Source organism: Channa argus, chromosome 7, assembly GCF_033026475.1.
Source record: "Channa argus isolate prfri chromosome 7, Channa argus male v1.0, whole genome shotgun sequence".
Classification (NCBI taxonomy): Eukaryota; Metazoa; Chordata; class Actinopteri; order Anabantiformes; family Channidae; genus Channa; species Channa argus.
The window spans coordinates 14,304,362-14,323,932 of NC_090203.1; the positions used below are offsets into that span (position 1 = coordinate 14,304,362).

General features: G+C 41.7%; 1 protein-coding gene across 1 annotated transcript; it reads right to left on the bottom strand.

The window, feature by feature from the left end:
* Positions 1 to 171: 171 nt before the first annotated feature.
* LOC137130253 (IgGFc-binding protein) lies at positions 172 to 14,142 on the bottom strand. The gene is made up of 23 exons (XM_067510118.1): positions 14,059 to 14,142; positions 13,932 to 13,979; positions 11,713 to 12,954; positions 11,206 to 11,552; positions 10,533 to 11,112; positions 9,836 to 10,434; positions 9,173 to 9,740; positions 8,647 to 8,912; positions 8,229 to 8,567; positions 7,499 to 8,072; positions 7,190 to 7,389; positions 6,832 to 6,973; positions 6,342 to 6,670; positions 5,677 to 6,256; positions 4,992 to 5,590; positions 4,076 to 4,643; positions 3,373 to 3,971; positions 2,717 to 3,284; positions 2,428 to 2,627; positions 1,896 to 2,276; positions 1,486 to 1,772; positions 625 to 675; positions 172 to 520 (listed from the first exon to the last, which is right to left on the bottom strand). The coding sequence occupies exons 2-22, from the start codon at positions 13,975 to 13,977 to the stop codon at positions 666 to 668; spliced, it is 9,024 nt and encodes a 3,007-aa protein (XP_067366219.1). The 5' UTR covers positions 13,978 to 13,979; positions 14,059 to 14,142; the 3' UTR covers positions 172 to 520; positions 625 to 665.
* Between the last annotated feature and the right edge of the window lie 5,429 nt (positions 14,143 to 19,571).

A 19,571-nucleotide genomic window follows, 5' to 3' on the forward strand; every position in this document is an offset into this window, starting at 1 on the left:
ATTAAGATATCAGGTTGACATTATATTTTTTTCTCACAACAGCTGTGGCAGATGCACGAGGAGCTACACACACATTACCGATATAGGAGTAATGCATTTCAAACTTATATAAGTTGAAGTACATATACTTTATAGAAAATAATAAACAAATAATCTAAGCACACACTGTAACACAGTAAAGAAAAAAGTATTTATTGGTCAGAACAGTGATGAAAACACAAATGTTGTAAAACACACATTTTTTAAAATTAACAAGCATTTGATGGAAGATATGTAACTTTAATTCCCAGCTGCAGTTATATGGAAATATGGAAATTGTGCTATGATCTCATTCTCCACCAGATGGAGATGTTGCTCAAGAAAGAGAGATTTCTTTATGACTCCAAAGTGAACAATAGAAGACCAGGCCAGCAGTAAACAACCAAAACCATTTTATGAATCAAGGGGAAGTGTAGTAGTATGAGTAAGACTGACTGTAAACAAGAAACTTAAGCCAAACGACTTCACATTCTTCTTCATCCTGTTTGATCAAGGGAAAAAAAAAGAGGTATGAAAGGTACATTTTACAGCTGCTCTATACACGAGAAAACACCAGTTCACAGCACAGAGAGGAATCGTTTTTACCTGTGTACCCGATGCTTTCAATCACTGCAGATACAACATCTCTACAGGCCACTAAAATGAAGAAGAAAATAGGCAGTCAAGAGGTAGTGAAGCAAATAAGTCATGATCATTCAGGCACAATAGAGATTACATGCAACACGTCTGTATTTTAAAGGCCTATGCAAACACTCAGGGCCGGCACTGTTAATGGGAGAAATGTGTTGTTTACAGTCTGGTGTATCGACACACACACACACACACACACACACACACACACACACACAACAACTAGACTACTACGCTGAATGAAGTCAGATGCACAAAACTTAATTCTCCAAGGGATTGACTTAAGGCTAGAACACAGAACTAAAGACAAGGGCTCAAATTAATATTGCACCCAGATGAGTCTTAAGTGTCCTTGGATGACAAGCAGTGATTGGATTGCAAGCTTGGTAGCTTTTGATGGCCGTGCCTGTCAGCCTCACCTGTTTTTTAATCAGTAATTACCATAGGGGATTCTCTGGCATTTCTTAATTAAATTGGACCAAATGCAATTAAAAACCACACTCTCATTCCTTTAAAGGGGCTCTGTGGAGTCCTTGTTTGCTTCTTGCTGTTAAGAGAATAAGCGGTTGAATGGCCATAGCACCATCCCATCTCTCACTGATCTGTACTTGATTATTTCAGTGGTCAAATTAGGTTTGTAGTTTGCATAATAAAGGGCAAGATAGAGTTTGAGATTCAAACTTCCACTGTAACTACAACTGAACGTTAAAAGTGTAGATGAGCAGGCAATGTTGTATGCATTGTATTATTGTAGCACAATTATTACAATTAAAATTACAATTATTCAGAGGGAATTCAACACTTTAAAATACTCACCATCTGGAAAAGTCTCCGGCGCTCCAGGAACTGACAACTACAGACACATCAGTGGTAATTTTCCCATCTGAAGTCGTCATATCATCTTTGGAGTTGTTATTGTAGTTGCCACAGGCACCGCACATTTTATCGGACAGGCTGCTGTCAATAATGATGCTGACCTCCTGTGAAACCGAGTAAGTGACCCGCACAGCAGATGCCCTCTCGATGATTACAAACTTTTCTGAGACACTGACAGATATTTCACCCGTTACTTTGCTAGGAAGAGACACTTTCTTGCCATTTACCTGCAGGAAAGTAAAAAAAGACATAAATCAGCACAGGGCCAGAGAAAAACAATCTACTACCTTAAAATGATACTACCATGATTGAACATAAAACAATTGCTTAGCTCTCCCAGCCCTTCTTACCCATGTCACATGCTGGCTGTTCACTGTGATGATGGCTTCCTTGAAGAACACATACACAGTGGCAACAGTGGGCGACACCCCTTTACTGCAGACCCTGACATCCACTACCACACGGAACCACAGTGCAGCTGTCTCATCACACAGAGATGCCACTGTAAATGCACCTTGAGCTCCTATTTCTCCAGACATGCCATCAAAGGAGCTGAGGAGGCTAACTTGGCTGATGCCACACTGGCCTTGTTTGACATGGCAACCTCTGACCCCGTCTCTTACGTCACACACCTCCCCACTGGCACAGGAGAGGTTTTCACACTTCACCAGACCAGAGGCCTGGCACACACACTTAGATTTACAGTCTTTGTCTGTCACTGCTTGGCCCACCTGGAAACATAATGATAAAATCTTTATTCCTAGAGGTTGATCCATACTTCTCAAATGCAACTACCAGAACAAAAGTACACCCAGTTTTTATTTGCTGTTTGTTTGATTGTATTACTATGTATGTAAAAGTGAAATCATTGTTTTGTCTTACCATCAGATATTTGCCGTTGTACACACACCCACAGTTGTCCAAGGAAACACATTGGACGCCATCAAAAACATAACCGGCATCACACTGACATCCTTCAAAACAGCTTTCAGAACAGGTAGATGGGTAAATAAAGCTTGCGCAGGTTCCATCACAGGTGTCTGCGCACACCTCATAGTGACTGTGTGGCGGGCAGGAAGCAGCTACAAGAAGGGGAGGGCAATTGTAATGCCTTTTATGTGCATCTGAAATATGATAAATAATTCTTTAGTTACAGTTATTTGTTACTTACGGCAGAAGGAGCCACTCCTCCATGGCTGGATTTGAACACCTGCACTCTGGCATGCCAATGCATAGGCTTGCACACTGTTACACAGGGTATCTTTGTTGCCATCCACAGCACAAACATCAAACACACAATGTGACACGTATACTGCTGGGTCAATTTTACTGTGGCAGGCTTTGAATGGCCCATTAGGTGCACTTATGATGCCACAGGACTCTGGTTTTCCATACAAAGTAGCCTTGGCTTGGTCACATACTGGGCATTGACCTCCACAGCCCCCACACACATACCCAGGGAGGTCCACCACCCACGCCTTCCCAAAGTCATCAACAGTATTTGTCTGTTTGCCATCAGGAAGTATGAAGTCATCACCACCATTGTTGTTGTAGTTTCCGCAAAGACCACACATCTTATTCTGGTATGTGGAAGGCACGATCACCTCCACATAATACACAGTGTCATAGAGGACTATCAGACCAAAGTCAGTCCGGACAATTATGTTGCGACCTTCTTGGTTGACTCTGAGACGCCCATTGTCCAGGGACAGAGGAAGATTTAATAGTTCATCATTTACCTGAGAGGAGGAAAAAAAGTGTAAATACAGAGTTTTGTTCAAAATAAAATAAACTCAAGGTTGAACACTTAAATGTTGTTTAACTCACAACGACTTTCCATGGCATCCCCTGTTGGATGTAAATGACGTAATCATAAACTGCCACTGCAACTGACTTTGTAACAGCCACTTTTCCATTTCCATACTTCTCATTCCCCTGAGTTACAGTGAATCGCGGAAGCTGACCACTGTCGTCGTCACAAACCTTGGCCAACACATAGACACATGTACCTTGGAAATCAAACCGCTTTCCATCAAAGGAAATGTAATGAGGGTCGCCTGAAGCCACACATTTGCTTTGCCCTTCGGGGTGGCAGCCTTTCAATCCATTTTTAACCTTACAGATCTCTCCCGGGCGACACTTGGCCTTTTGGCAAGATACAGCACCATTCTCCCCACAGATGCATTGGTCCACACATTCTGTTTCAGGGTAGAAGATGTCTCCTTTCCTGTAGTATTGACCATTGTAGGAACAGCCACAATCTCTCACAAGTATGCAGGTACCCCCGCTCAGTAAGTAGCCTTCATCACACTCGCAGGCCTCTGCACAATTCCTGCTGCATGCAGCGTGGGAGGTTAAGCTGGCACAGGTGGCTGGGCAACCCGTAGCACACAGTGTATAATGACTGTTAGCAGGACACACCATTGCTGTGGCAAAGGATGGGAAGAGAGAAAGATGAACAAGGTAAAAGATTTAAAAATAGGAGTTGAGACATATTAAAACAAAAAAGTGAAGATGACATCAAACTCACGACAGAATGTATCTGTTCTCCAGGACTGGATGGTGATTCCTAGGCTCTGACAGGCAGAGAGATACACTTTTACTGCATCACACAGTGTTCCATGGTGACCTTTATATTGGCAGACATCATACACACAGTCCTCCATGTAAGGAGCAGGATCCACACGGCTGTGACAATCTTTGAAAGGCCCTGCCTTGTCAGCGATAATGCCACAGTACTTCTGGGCTTGATACTCTTTTTTCTGGGCATCTGAGCAGGCCTGGCACCAAGCCCCTTGGCAGGCTGATGAACAGCCTGGTACAAGGGCCACCTGCCAGCTCTCCCCAAGCTTGGCTCCGTCCGGGGCGTTCTGGCCGTTCGGCATGGTCAGGTCATCCTGCGCTTTTCCATTGTAGTTGCCACACAAACCACAGACTGCACCTTGATAGGTGCTGGGCAGAGTAACACTCACCGTACTCTGCCAGTCAAAGGTCACGGTGATACCAGCAACTGTCTCTACTATAGCTGTCCAGCCGCTGACAAACACGACCAGCTCATTATTGTAATCCAGTGGCAATAAAGCAAGCTGCCCATTGAGCTAAAGAGTGAAAAAACAAGGGAAGGAGGGAGGAATATTTTTAGGAGATTATAGATTTAATAATTCTGTGGTCCTTGCTAATCCATTCTAATGTGCAGTTAAGTCTTAGTTTAATTAAGTCTGCCTGGATCAAAAATTTTAATATGCAATTAAATATATATGCAGAACAGCATGAGGGATGTCAGAATTAGCACAATAATATTTGAATTAGGCTCTGTCCCATTTTTATTTTTAACACTGTAGCATTTTTGTCACATTTCTTCTCCTCACTCCTAATTACTAATTCCTTTTTTAGATCACCTATATGCTTCACATTATTTCCATTTATATCCATACTTCCATACATACCAGGATCCGGTAGGGGTATTCTCTGCTGATAGTGATGGTGATGCCGTATATGGAAAATGTGACAGTCCTTGTGTAGGACACGGCCAGGCTTCCCCGGTGGTCATTCTGCACAGTCACCTTGAACGGTACAAGCCCTGGCTGCTGAGAGCATACTCCCACCAGTTGATATACACATGTTCCCTGGAAGTCATACCTCTGGCCATCAAATGTGCGGTAGTGTGGGTCACCTGAGGCTGTACATGTGGCGTGACTAATGGGTTCGCAGGCACGCTGTCCATTGACTACAGTGCACCTTTCATTGGCAGAGCAGGATGCCTCACGGCATGTCACCATGCCCAGGGTGGCATCACACTCACATAGGCGACCGCAAGCATCATCAGCCCAGAATTTCTGGCTTGGCTTGTAATAACGGCCCTGATATGAGCAACCGCAGGTTTTAGCAGGCACACAGACACCAGCACTCAGGACGTAACCTGAATCGCACACACAGGCCTCAACACAGGCACCATTGCAGGTTTGCTTTTGCTCAGGGAATGGGCAGGATGGCTGACATGGGCTGGCGCAGTCTTCATAATGACTGTGGGGCTCACAGTTCATTGCTGGAACAAAATTTAAAGGCATTAACCAAAAACAGTTAAATATTTGAGTAAAAATGTAAGAATAAAAGCTTCTGCCAAATACTTACGACAGCCAAACTTTTTCCTCCAGTCTTTGATTATTATTCCGTTCTCACGGCACTGTTTACTGTAGGAGGCCAAGGCCTGGCACAGCATCTTCATGTCTCCTTTATTCATACACACATCATACACACAGCTGTTCATGAAGGCCTGGGGGTCCACTTTTCCATGACATTCTTGGAAGACACCACTAGTCTTGGCTGCAAGGGCCCCACAGGAAGCCTCAGTCTCATAGAGCTTAACTATGTTACCGTCACAGGTAGGACAGTTTTTCTCACATGTGTCCCAGCAAGGATGATCCTTGTCCTGGTCAGACGTTTGCCAGCTCTTGCCCCACTCTATTACTGAACTGACAGCTTTCCCAGCTGGATTCTGGAGCTCATCACCAGCGTTACCATTGAAATTTCCACATAGGCCACAGACACTGTCGTAGTAGCTGCTGGGAAGCTTAATGATTAGATACCAGTTCCAGTCGTAGGAGACAATCAGGCCAAAGTTTGTCTCCACCAGTGCATTGGGACCACTTTGAATCACTGATACTTCACCATCACCCAGTCTTACAGGAAGATTCAGCAGCTCCCCATTCACCTGAAGGAAGAGATCAGAACAATATATAGTATAGTGTACAACCTGATTTACTCCAAGTCAAACACTTCAAACACTAACATCTTACCTTGACTTTACCAATCAGGTTCTTGACAATTACAATGGAGTACCCATAAACAGACACTTCCACTTCCTTGACATAGGAAACGACTGTGGATCCTCGATTATCATTTTTCTCAGTGACTGAGAATGGTACTAGCCCATCCAGGTTACCACAGGTCTTGGAGATAATGTAATTGCAGGTGCCTTGGAAGTCATAGTTGTAACCATCAAAAGTGTGGTAGTGCGGGTCTCCCCAGGCCCAGCAGATGCCAGTGTACTCAGGGGTACACACAGCTTCACCGTTCTTATCCTGGCACTTCTCTTTGACCCGGCATTTTGCATCTTTGCAAGGATCTAAGCAGAATCAACAAAGAGAGTTCAACGTGAAAAATTCTAATTTAACTCAACGTTAAGTTAAATTTGACTTCACTTATGTTAAAACAGTAAATATTCAGAGTTTATAGGTCAAAAATAAGTGAGATGGGTAAATAAAAATTAGGATTCATTTGTCTTGCCTGTGTTGTAGCACGCCATGATTCCTTTCTTGACCATACATTTGGTGCTTTGAGGGCAGGAGTGTTTTTCACAAACAAGCCCTGTAGCTGGGTTACAGGTGCACTTGGTGCTACAGTCATCTTCATACACAACATCACCAGGCTGAGGACAGGAAGAAAAATAACAGTGTAGAAATAAGGGTTCACTTTCTTACATGCTTATTTTACACTATCAGCAAACAAAACATCATTGTAAAAAAGTAAAGGCAACATTGTTGCTATGTCAGCATGAATATTGTTGTTTATTATTTATTATTATTGTTTAGGCAACTTTTTGTAAATTAGATAGAGTATGAAATGGCTTTTTGTGTTCTTTTACCTTGTAGGTTTTTCCTTTCTCATAGCATCCACACTCTGTCTCTTTAACACATCTCTGTCCATTAAATAGAAAGCCAGCATCACACTCACAGCCCTCTGTACAGCTGGTGGAGCACTGGACTATCTTTGTGAGGCCTGGACAAGCTGCAGAGCATGCATCTGCACACACTTCATAGTGACTGTTGCTCGGGCATTTCATGGCTGAAATAAATTATCACAAGACAGGGAATACAACTAGATTAGAACGGGGCAGACAAGAAGATGCTGAGTTGTAAGAAAAACACAAAATTGGATTCCCCTTGTCACTTACGACAGAAAGAGGCCGTTCTCCAGTTTTTGACGTCCACTCCTGCCATGTGACAGTTGAAGGCATAGGCTGCTATGCTGTCACAGAGCACCTTCCCATCACCGTTGGAAGCACACACATCAAACACACAGTCATTAAAGTATGGCTGTGGGTTCAGTTTACTGTGGCACACTGCAAAAGGACCGCTGGGTGCTGTAACAATACCACAGTAAGTGGGCTTTGAAAACACAGCTTTGCGAGCTGGGTCACAGTCAGGGCAGGTATTCCCTTCACAGCCATTTTCACACACGACATTGGGAATGGTGACCTTCCATGATTTTCCAAATGCATTCACGTCGTTGGTGAGCTGGCGGTTGGGCATTTGGAACTCATCGTTTGGTTGACCGTTGAAGTTGCCACACAGGCCGCAGACCTTATCACGGTAATTTCCAGGTACTGTGACAGTCACATGGTACACCAGGTCATAAGTGACAACGAGTCCAAAATTTGTTTCAATTACATAATGAATGCCTTCTTGATAGATGAGCACTTCTCCATTATTAAGCTTCAGAGGAAGGTAGTTAAACACTCCATTTACCTGAAACAAAGTAGTGGTTAATGGAAAAACCATCATCCAAACAAATAAAATATATATTTAAGGTAATTTTACACCTCTCAGTTATTTTATTGTATTCCATATATGGATATTGTTCAAATGAGGGACATTAAGTGAAAATAAAATGTTGTTGCTCACCAGGACTCCAAACATATTGTTCCTCATGATGAGGGTGAAGCCGTAAACTTCCACAGCAACCAGCTTCGTGACAGAAACTATTTTGTTCAATACCTGGTTCCACTGCACATTCTCCACCTCAACAGAAAAGGGGACCAAGTGGGTGCCCTCCAGTCCACAGCTCTTTGAGAGTGTGTAGGTGCAAGTGCCCTGGAAATCAAATGTTCGTCCATCAAAAGAGCTGTAATGGGGGTCACCAGAGGCATGGCACACACCCTTACCAACTGGGTGACATTTCTGGATGCCATTCTCTACTTTACACTTCTCATTGGGGCCACAAGCAAACTTCCGGCACACAGTCTAAAAAAAAAGGAGGGGTGTTATAAAATCCACTATGTGAAAAAATTGTGTTTACATAAAAATCAGTTAATATCAGTACTTCTCCATTTTGCGTGCAGTTGCATTCCTCCTGACACTCCCCACTGGGATAAAACACTTGGCCTAACTGGTAGTAGCGGCCATTGTATAAGCAGCCACACTGTGAGAAGGGAAGGCAGACATCTCCACTGAGGATGTATCCCTCATCACAGGAACAGCCCTCCTTACACTGAGCTTTGCAGCCCTGCGGAGGAGCCAGACTCTTGCAAGTGGCAGGACAGGGAGTTGCACAAACTTCGTAATGGCTGTTGATTGGACATTTCACAGCTGAACAAAAAATGATTCAGAAAAAATGATTAAGAAAAAACACTGGAGATGTTTGAATTTACAGACAGACTCAGTGTAGACAGGTATTACAAAGCTGCATGAAATCATAGACACTGAAGTAAAACTAGCGTTCCACTCATAGAACTATGAAACAATTCATATTCATGTTTTAAAAATATTGTTACTGTACTTCCTACCCTTCCACAGTAAATAGTGCTTACTAAGTCTTTTGATTTAATTAAAGTGAATGGATTTCTCACCACAGAACTGGCTGGTTCTCCAGCTGTACACCTTGGCTCCCACAGTCTGACAGGCAGACATGTATGCTGTAATAGCTTGGCACAGCACATCCTTCCTGCCATTGTACAGGCAAACATCATAAACACAGTCTTGAAAGTAGCCACTTGGATCCACCGTAGCATGACAGTCACGGAATGGCCCTTTGGGGTCCTTTAATATGCCGCAGAAATCATTTTGTTCATACTGAACCTTCTGGTTAATGTCACAATCAGGACACACACCCTTACAGCCTTCAACACAGCCTGGGATTTCGGCCACTCTCCAGCTGGAACCAAAATCTGCTGGCGAGACCGGTTTATCACCATTCTTTGGAATCAAGTCATCCTTGGATTTGCCGTTATAGTTGCCACAGAGCCCACAAACAGCTCCCATGTAGTTGCTTGGGAGTGTTACATACACAGCACTATCCCAGTTAAAGGAGACTTTAAGCTCAAAGTTTGTGGTGACAACAGCAGACCAGCCGCTTTTATACACAGACACTTTTCCGTTGTCCAGGGTGACAGGGAGGTTAACCAGTTCATCATTTACCTGAAGAAGAACGCATTGTGCATATTTACATACTGACAATTTTATTTTTATTAAATTATTCATCTTTCATATGCTTAAAATGACGTGGTTCTTACCAAAATCTGGCCTTGGTGTGTCTTAGTAATAACAATGCTGAGGGAGTAAACCTTGATCTCTACTAACTTGGTGTAGGAAACAACCTTGCTTCCCCGGTAATCATTCTGCACCAGCACTTCAAAAGGCACTAACTCGGGGTTTTTAGCACAGAGTGCAACTAGTTGGTACACACACGTGCCCTGGAAATCAAACCTCAGCTGGTCAAAGGTCACATAATGGGGGTCACCTGTGGCCTGGCAGGTGCTGTAGGAGACTGCCTGGCACTTTCTTATGCCCTCAACCACCTGACACTGTTGCCCTGCCCCACAGCCTTTATCCTGGCACTCCACACGTCCGCTTCCACCAACACATTTACACCATCGCTGACAGCCCTGGTCAGCCCAGAATGACTCCCCAGCCGGGATGTACCTACCCTCGTAGGTACAACCACACTGAGCGGCAGGCACACACTGATCTCCACTCAACACAAAGCCTGCATTACAGGTGCAGGTTTCCACACAGGGTCGTTTGCATTTGGAGGGAGCATTAGGATCAGAACAAGTGGCATGACAGGCACTGCCACAGAGTTCATAGTGGCTGTTGGCAGGACATTTAGGCGCTTTAGAAAAAAAGATAGAGAACAAATTGTGATAAATGCTTGAAACAGCAATCAAGAAAAAGTGTATTTTGCAAATCATTTGGCATAACAATACTTACGACATTGTGCAATAGTCCTCCACTCTTGTACTTGGATTCCAGCAAGCTGGCAGGCTTCAGTGTAAGTTTCCAGTGCCTTGCAAAGGAAATGTCGAAGGCCTCCTCCCATGCAGACATCATATTTACAGTTCTCTAGGTATGCTTGTGGATCAATGACAGCGTGACATTTGCTAAATGGCCCGTTTAATACAAGTGTGATGAGCCCACAAAACATATTACCCTCCCAGATCTTTATCAGGCTGTGCTCACAGCTCTCACACTTGCCCACACAGTCATCATTGCACATAGCATCTTTCACCAGTCCTGGCACCTTCCAGCTGCTCCCAAAGGCCACAGCCCCATCTGCCTGGGTGCCAGAGGGTGTAGTGAAATCATCACTGGGGTTTCCATTGAAGTTGCCACAGAGACCACAAGTCTTACCAGCATAAGTACCGGGCAGATTGACCACAAGGTAGTGTTCCCAGTCATAACGGACAGTTAGACCAAAATCAGTCTCAATTACCACAGAGCGACCACTCTGAAACAAAACCAGTTTGTTGTTGTTCAAGGCTACTGGCAAACTCCACAGAGTGTTGTCAATCTGCAACAAGAAAAGAGAATGAATTAAAGCATGATATAATATTTAAAATATATTATAAAACATCTTTTAGCAAACAGAAACAGCAGGTCTTACCCTAACACGTCCTGTCTCAGACCGAACTACCGTGATGGTGACACCATACACCTTGACTGTGACCAGGGCAACATAGGACACCCTAAGGCTTCCTCTGTTCTCATTCTGGGCAAGGACTTCAAAAGCTGGAAGCTGATCATCCTTTCCACAGTTTTTAGCAATCACATATGTGCATGTACCCATGAAATTGTAGTATCGTCCATCAAAGGTACGGTAGTGAGGATCCCCCATGGCCCAGCATGTGCCAGGCTTGTTTTCTGGTGGCTTGGGGACACAGGAAGGATACCCTCCCTTCATCTCACACACCTCATTGGAACTGCAAGTGATACTGCTGCAGGTAAAAGATCCTTGGAAATCACATAGAATTTTTATTTAATGCCCACATTATTCCAGATAAATCATGTGAAATAATTAATCTCTTAAATCACTATACTGTATGTATCTTTTTGGGAAATATTTTTGGTTAGCATAAGAAATTCTTTATCAGCCATATAATGTGCACCTCACCTGGCTGTATACATTGTGCTGGGGCACCATAACCATTCATCTGGCTGACTCCTATGCTGTAGATAGCAAAGTTGGATCCAGAGCTGGACACCTTGTGTCGGTTGTTACCAGATATGTATTTGTAGGACATTTCTGCCCAAGAGAAATCTGTCCCTCCAACCTTTTTCCACTGGACATTGCTGGGCAGGTTTGCACCATCAAAACGCAGCTCTGCCATTGCATTTGTCTTCGCCACAATCAGGGCTTTGTTTTCAAAGCCCTCCAGAGCCTCTAGTGAAAAGGAGGAGCAGAAGCGGTCTGTCGATAGGATGGTCATCAAGAAAGGGTCATAGTATTGGAGCCACCCTTGTGTGACACCATTGAAGAGCATGAGGACCTGGATGCCATGATCAGACTGAATGGACAATATTTCAGGATCGTGGTACTGGATTTCCTTTGTTTGCCCCCTGGTCAGAGTCAAAACATCTTCACGGTTACCATATTGGACGTTGACTCGGGTGGGCTGGGAGGCCTGGATGTAGACACTGTCATATTTTTTCTGAAAGCTGAGGGGAGGAACAATGAAGCTAGATCCCCAGCTGCTAACTGGCAGCAGCTGCTCATAAACATGGTTACATTTTGAGAATTGCCAGGTGCAAGTGTGACCCGTAAAAACAGCAACAGGGCGCTGGGAGCTAACTCTGGAGCCAGACAGGTCGTATGCACTCTGGAGCTGGACACTCTCATATGGCTGGAGGTCTATTACCATGGAGGTGCCACTCTCATAGACGCGACCTTGGTAATTGATTGAACCTTGTGGGAAAATCTCCACTTTGTTGCTCTCCTTTCCATTTGTCACAGAGAACTCTTTAAATGAGCCAAATGGTGATCCAGCAGGTGTAAATATGAAATATTCTGTACCCCACTCAGTGGTTGGATACACCACAGCGGTATCTGCCGTGTAAAGCTTGTAGCTGAAGGATGTTATAATCACATCTGCTGAGGCTTCAATGCGCACTGTGTTGGGAGACTTCTGAATGCCATACATCTCAACAGTATTAGGGAGACAGATGGTCACCCCTTCTCCAGCATTTAGCGTTTTCTCTTCCTTGAAGTTTAAAGGAGGAACCTGCACTGTTACTTTAGCATTTGCCTGAACAGCAGTGATGTAGAGTTGGAATCGAGGACTATCATAATTTCGATCGTAATTCTGCATGTACGACAGGGCAAATTCCCTCCCTGCCCATCCAGCGTTAGATGGACCTGACAGACAGTCAAAGAAACATGGAAAAGAAAATCACCACAAAAGAAGACTTCATTTCAAGTTAACTAATATGAAGTAGTCGGGTACTGTTTTGTTCTTCAAAAATCTTGAGTGAATGACACAATTTGGGCCAATGCAATCAAATGATACACAGACAGGCAACACAAAACATAGCTGGAGACTTCTTGGCTCATGTACACAAAGAAACAATATGACACCTAGGACAAAATAACTGAAAAACACATTTATTTCAAAGTTAAAAAGCAAGGATGAATGCAGGTTTATAATGGATGCATTTCTATTTTCTTGATACCCCTTTGGAGAGATTTAGACAGAGGAATATTCACTTGACTGCTTCTCACCAGCACTCAATAAGTTACCTTTGCAGACAATATAATTGCATAATGGAAATATGATCAATATCTACGCCTTTGCTGTGAAAAGAATGCTTTGTGTGCAAAGTCAGGGCCCAAGGGATTTAGATTACACTCCCGTTTCACTTAGTCAATATAACGGTCCCTACTTAATGGCAGCTAAAGGTAAATGCTATTCCCAACAAAAGCAAATTTCAATTTAGATGTCTATCCTTTATGTGCTGCACTCACAAATTATTCACCTGTTTAACAGCCCGCTTCATTCACACGAGCACCCCGTATGGCTGCAAAACAATGCACTCCACTGATCAGGTAGACTGTCTGGATAAATTGCTTCACTGAACGATTCTTTGGCTTCATACCCAGCTGGGGAATTTTGAGCAACTTTTTGATGAATGCTGGTGTGAGTGATAAACTGAGCAAAGCAAATTAAGTCAGCCTTAATAGTAAGCATGTTTGTTGTGATTTTTATTAAAGAATTTATCTCTGCTGTGTTGACAGCTTAAAAGCATAGCAAACTGGAGAGAAGGTAACAGGAACATTCACACATTTCTTGTCACAGTAAAATACAAGAAAACTATGAGTATTTCAAATATACTTACAGCTGAATAAAGCCCCCAAAGCACAGAGCAGCAATAGAATTCCCATCACTGAAACACATACAATGTTTTAGTTGGAGAAATATTAAAAATGGTCTTAAAAATCTATCACAGAATGAACAGAACTCACCTGCTGAGAATCTTTTTTTTTACAGATTCATCCTCTTATATACCCTGATGGACAAATTCACAACCAATCAAAATGTTATAGCAAACTTTCCCAACAGGGAAAAAAAAATAACCTTCCTCTAAAACAAATTAAGGCAGAACTTGGCAGTGACTTGAAGGTCCTGCTGTATGTTTACATAGGTGTAAGGTGCAATAACTACATGTGTCCAATGAATAATACTACACACCCAATGACATGTACATAGTGCTATTTAACTTGTTCCTATGGATTGATCAAGGATTCTGCATGACTGTCTAGATAATTTGTGTTGCTGTGTAGGCTAAAACAAATTATGTACGGGTAAAACTAAATTCTACATTTCTACATTCATTCTACATTATTTCTATAAACACAGGCAGCTTTTTTCTGCTTCTCTCTAAAGCTGAACATTTACAATAATCTGAACAATACATCTGAGTAATAATGAATACATCATGCATCAGTCAGTTATTAATTGTTTTATTGTGATCCTGCTTCTTTACTGTTTAGTTGATGTAAATTATAATGTCTCTGAACTCCAGGTAGGTACAGGTCAATTTAATTTTTCACCCAGATTCAGTTGTATTGTATATTCTGGTGTAACCAAATAATATTATCCATTTTAGAGTGGGCATGGCAAGAATGTGATAAGGCCAAAATAAAAAACTTATCTTTAAAGTTTCCCAAGAGGGTCTAAGCTGACATCCAACAGTCTAGCTTGATAACAGGACTGGGTGTGAAGAATGCAAAAAAAAAAAAAAAAAAAAAAAAAAGGTAATATTTATGTCATATTACTATTTTATATCATGTCATGGATTTCCAAAAATTAATTATTAATTAATGTCAGTCAGAACCATTTCCTTCGATTTCCTTTCCACTTCAGAAACGTATCAGAAAGTGCCAGGGCAAAATAATGGACAAAGTTATTCCCGTACAGATCACTGAACCAATTCTTGATTCTTCCTGAAAAAATATTAAATTAAAAGCAAACATCTTATGTATAAATTCATGCCTTTAGTATGTCATGGTAATGTGAAAGAGTGTGAATATAGATTTATTATTGCTTATATAACAAGTATATTTGTTGTTACCCCTAGAACACTTCATTGTATAGAGTATCATACAACTTGTGATCAGCCATTCCACCTATTTAAATTAAGAAAAGTAGTCGCTCTGCTGTTTGGTATTATTGAATTCATCTGCATTTAGCACAGGGTAGCTTGAAAAGGATAACTGGAGTCACAGGTTCTAAAATCTTATGCAACTAAATAGTAGGTCAAGGATACCATCATTTTTGTTCGTGACATTTTAATTTTTGTATTTAAAATACTCTGTTAAATGAAAGTACAAAAGCAAAGTCTCATTTTTGTTAATAAGGAATAAATGATGGCTTATGCTACATTTATCATCTTTAATTATTTTAGAGAAAATTGTGGGTTCTTTATTTGTGGAGGGGTACCATCAAATTTGTTCTTGTCAGTAAAAGTTACATTTTGCTAAACCTTGTCAGTAACGTTACCTTCTTTGCTTTAGTTTCAATTTTGGTATTCATCATTAAAAACATATCAGTAATCACACGCCCTATTATGCATCATATTGCATTTGCAAGCCCTCCTGAAATCACAACTTCTGTCAATATTTATAGCGCCCTTTATTCATGTTCTTCCTTGTAAACAAAAATGTGTTTCTTACAAAGCTTGCAAAATGGGTGGATAAGTTCATGGAGCTCATCACTCGTCCCTTAATTAAACTAACATTTCTGTGGAATAGCAGTTGTTGGGCTGAATGGATGGTTTCTGTTGGTTTTGTTCTCCCTCCAAGAATAAACAGCGTGTACGCGAGGGTGCAATAATAATTTGCAGCAGACTAAAAGTAAATATAACTTGGCCATCAAAAGTTTGCCTTAGGTTTCTTTACAAATAGTGATAATAAAGGGCGATAGTGAGCCTGGTTTACTTAATGTAGATTTGGATAAAGGTGTGCCTTTTTCATTGGACCATTATCAACACTGACCACAGATGACCTTATATAAATAAGGTGTATGAGGTATGTGATAACAGCGCTGCAGCTATTATGTAAAAATGTGTAAGGTGGTCATAGATACCCTCCTAAAGAGGTTTGTAAGGTTTCAGTAACTTTCAAACCGGTAACACATGGTAATCTCTCATCTCCAGCTGTGGCTTCATCCTAATGTCCCTCTTCAATATCACCATAACCTCCATCTTGTCCTGGTTCACACCAGATGACAGGACAAGTCTGATGAAAGTGCAAAGGAAGAACTTGTTAGTTTCTGTTTAGAGGCTTTAAAACCCTTAGTAGATTTGTACCTTCGCCAGTAAATAAATAAATAAATGATAAATTATGCACAAGGATCTGACACATGGTGACAATCCTGGAAGAGCTGCAATTACAGGTTCGTAGTTAAAAGAATCAGACTGAACCACTAAAAACTAATCAGAAGGTCACAGAGGGGCATATGACGGCTTCCGAACTAAGTTGCAGCCCTCACGAGACTTGGAGATTCCCCTAGAGTTCTTGTGCCCTGGACTGCGGCCTGCCTTCTCACAAATCCCACCACTTGAAAGGTGGCACCAGCATCTCTCGGTACAGGTCCCAGGGTACATCTATATAAAAACATAGGGGCGATAATTATTTTGAAGAACTCTGTGAGCTTCAATTTGCAATAAAACATTCCCTTGAGAACATGTATGACAGTTTCTGTCATACAAGTTACAAGTGACAAGTTACACACATTTCCTCATTAAACACATTTGCATAACTGTACCAGCAGCTTGCTGAACAGTTGCTGAAGCATCGGGCTTAAGAAGAGCAGGGCAAGAGTTAGAGCTGAAGTCACCGGGCTCCCTTGGGCTGTTGTGGTCACAACCCTGGAGAGCTGGTGGTAGAGTAAAAATTATTTAGATTGGAAACACGATTATACAGCAAGGAGCATGCTAAACATGCAGTGGTATGCAGCCTTGTGCCTTGCACCAGCACAAATTGTCCTGATGCCATGTGTAAATACTACATGACACACCACTGTTTTAATAGTGTCTGAATTCAATATTCTTCTTCTATCCAACAGGATACCACATGGCATCTGAGTGTGCTTTTTGTGAGGACAGGTTACAAGGATAACACTCCCATCCCACTTGGCAGAGCAGTGGCATCCAGGAGCTACTGCTGCCTGTGCAAGATAGCTGTAAAACTTCCAGCAAGACGGCTGATTTTCAGTTTCATCTCATCTTGCCTGTGGAAGATAGCTGTAAAACTTCCAACAAGACGGCTGATTTTCAGTTTCAAGTCATCTCTTATGCCTCTCACTGAAGACTAAAACCCCAAGCTGTGGTGTCATATACAGTTGCAACTAACCTGCGGTATCAGGTAGAGGACACGTCAAATCCAACCCACATAGTTTCATGATGATCAGTCTGCTGCCAACTTGTATTCTTTAAGATATGCCAATGTTAAAAGCCAAGCAGTTGACGATAACCATAAAATATTTGCACTATTAACTAAATAAATACAGATTGCTAAACCTGATGTATTTGGGATATAACTGCAGGGTCAGTGGATATTTCCTTTGAAAGCAAACATAACATATTTCTGCAAGTTGTAAAATGCCCTTACTGCCCATCTAAAGAGCTACAGTATGACTACTAAGGTAGAAAACTAAGCTAAACTAAGTAGCAGAACTAAGTAGCAGAACATATTCATATATATCTTTAGAGGAGAGGCCTGACACTACATAGGCTTAAACTCCATGTTGAGACAGAATAACAGCAAAACAACTGAAGTCAAAGTCAGCAGACACTTAGGATACTGCAAATTGCCAGGCAAGGTGATTATTTACTGAACAGAATCCCATGGGACTCTCCGTGGATTCTCACAGCTACAGTTTTGGCAGTATTCTGTAGAGTAGAAGTAGCCAGCAGGTTGATACCATTCCTAATAAATGTAGCCCCAGTCCAAAACCAGCCCACACTGTCCATCGCTTAGTACATGTCCAGGGTCCTCTTCTACGGTTTGATGGAGAGGAGATCCCAGTGCACACATGCATGTGCATGCACACACACTTAAAGAAGAGAGAGGAAATAACATACTTCCTTATTCAGATGTTTGTTCTTATACATTTTACCTTAATCATACAATGGTTCCAGAAGGTATTAGGACATTAGGAGATTTAAATGTTTATTGAATACATGTCTGATTTCACACATCAATTTACTCTCAATAACCCATGGTGACAAAGTGAACACCTGCAGACTTTCCCTTTATTTACTTTTGAGGTGTGTGTTTGTGGTGTGTGCAGTGCTGTTTCAGCCTTCAACTGTTACACATTTTTATTGTTACAGTGTTATGGATTATGGACATGATTAAGTCATTTTCACTTTCTATAAAATGTTCATAAAAGTCAACATGTGAGTTATCCAGTAAACACTGAATAAAAAACAAACAAATAAAACTGACCTAAAATGAAGCCTTGTTAAATTATGTACCAGGATTATAGACTTACCATAGCCAACTGCAATTGTCCAGTGGTTGACTATCAAAGGCCCACATTACATCCCACAGTGCCCAGAATTGTCGTTCTGCAAAATCTTGGTTTTTCATGCAAAGTAAGTTGTATTTTTGTGCAAACACTAAATGGTTACAAGAAGAGACAGTCTTCTTGGTTGGGTGAGGGGGACACAGCACAAGCTACATGTCTATTCAGACCCAGGGGGAAGGCAGAAAGATGCTGTATCATGTTTTACTGCAGGATAATTCTTTGTCAAACTATTTCAATGGTGGCTCAAAGAAGTCAAGATGTGATGGGGCAGGTCATCTAAGGGAACGAATATTGTATTTCCCATAGAGGTCACAGGTCGTCTTAGGTAAAAGGGGATCTTGAGCAGAACTGGCTTTGGTAGATCTGAAATAAATTTTATTCGACATTGCTCTGAGCTACTGTCAGGTAGGTTATAAAACCCCATTTAGGGCCTACCTAGGCAAATAAACTTGTTCAATTCTAATTCACAATAAAGTTAGTGGAAAAGTGAAAATTTAAAATGCATGCAAAAATGTAACAGATAAATCATGTTGATGGTTGGGAAATCATTCCATGAATTATCTCAAATTCTTAAGAAAATCTTTTACTGTAAGTACACTTTACTTGCAGGGAGCTCTACCTACATGCTCTATAGTTGGCTTGTACAACTATCATAACATGCTTCATATCCAGTTTCTTGTGAGAGCATATCTGCACTAGGGTATAAGTATATGAATCACTAAATGCCTTCCATCAAACATGGTGTACGGGTATCTAGTAACAAAAGGGTTTGCCATTTTTGATTTGGGCTCTTGAATGCTTCTAATAAACTTATATTCTTAGCTTCGCAACAGAACCTTTCATGTCTCTCAGCATCATATAAAAAGCTTTGTTCACATGTACATACCTTGTATCCTGCCCTGAGGTACGTTGCATAGCGAAAGCTGCCCCAGTTTTCTGGACA

Coding starts and splice junctions, on each gene's coding strand:
- LOC137130253 (XM_067510118.1), bottom strand. CDS start 13,977: ATGGGAATTCTATTGCTGCTCTGTGCTTTGGGGGCTTTATTCAGCT. Junction 2,628..2,716: donor GAGGAGTGGCTCCTTCTGCC/GTAAGTAACAAA, acceptor CCCTTCTTGTAG/CTGCTTCCTGCCCGCCACAC. Junction 2,277..2,427: donor ACAACGGCAAATATCTGATG/GTAAGACAAAAC, acceptor TTATGTTTCCAG/GTGGGCCAAGCAGTGACAGA.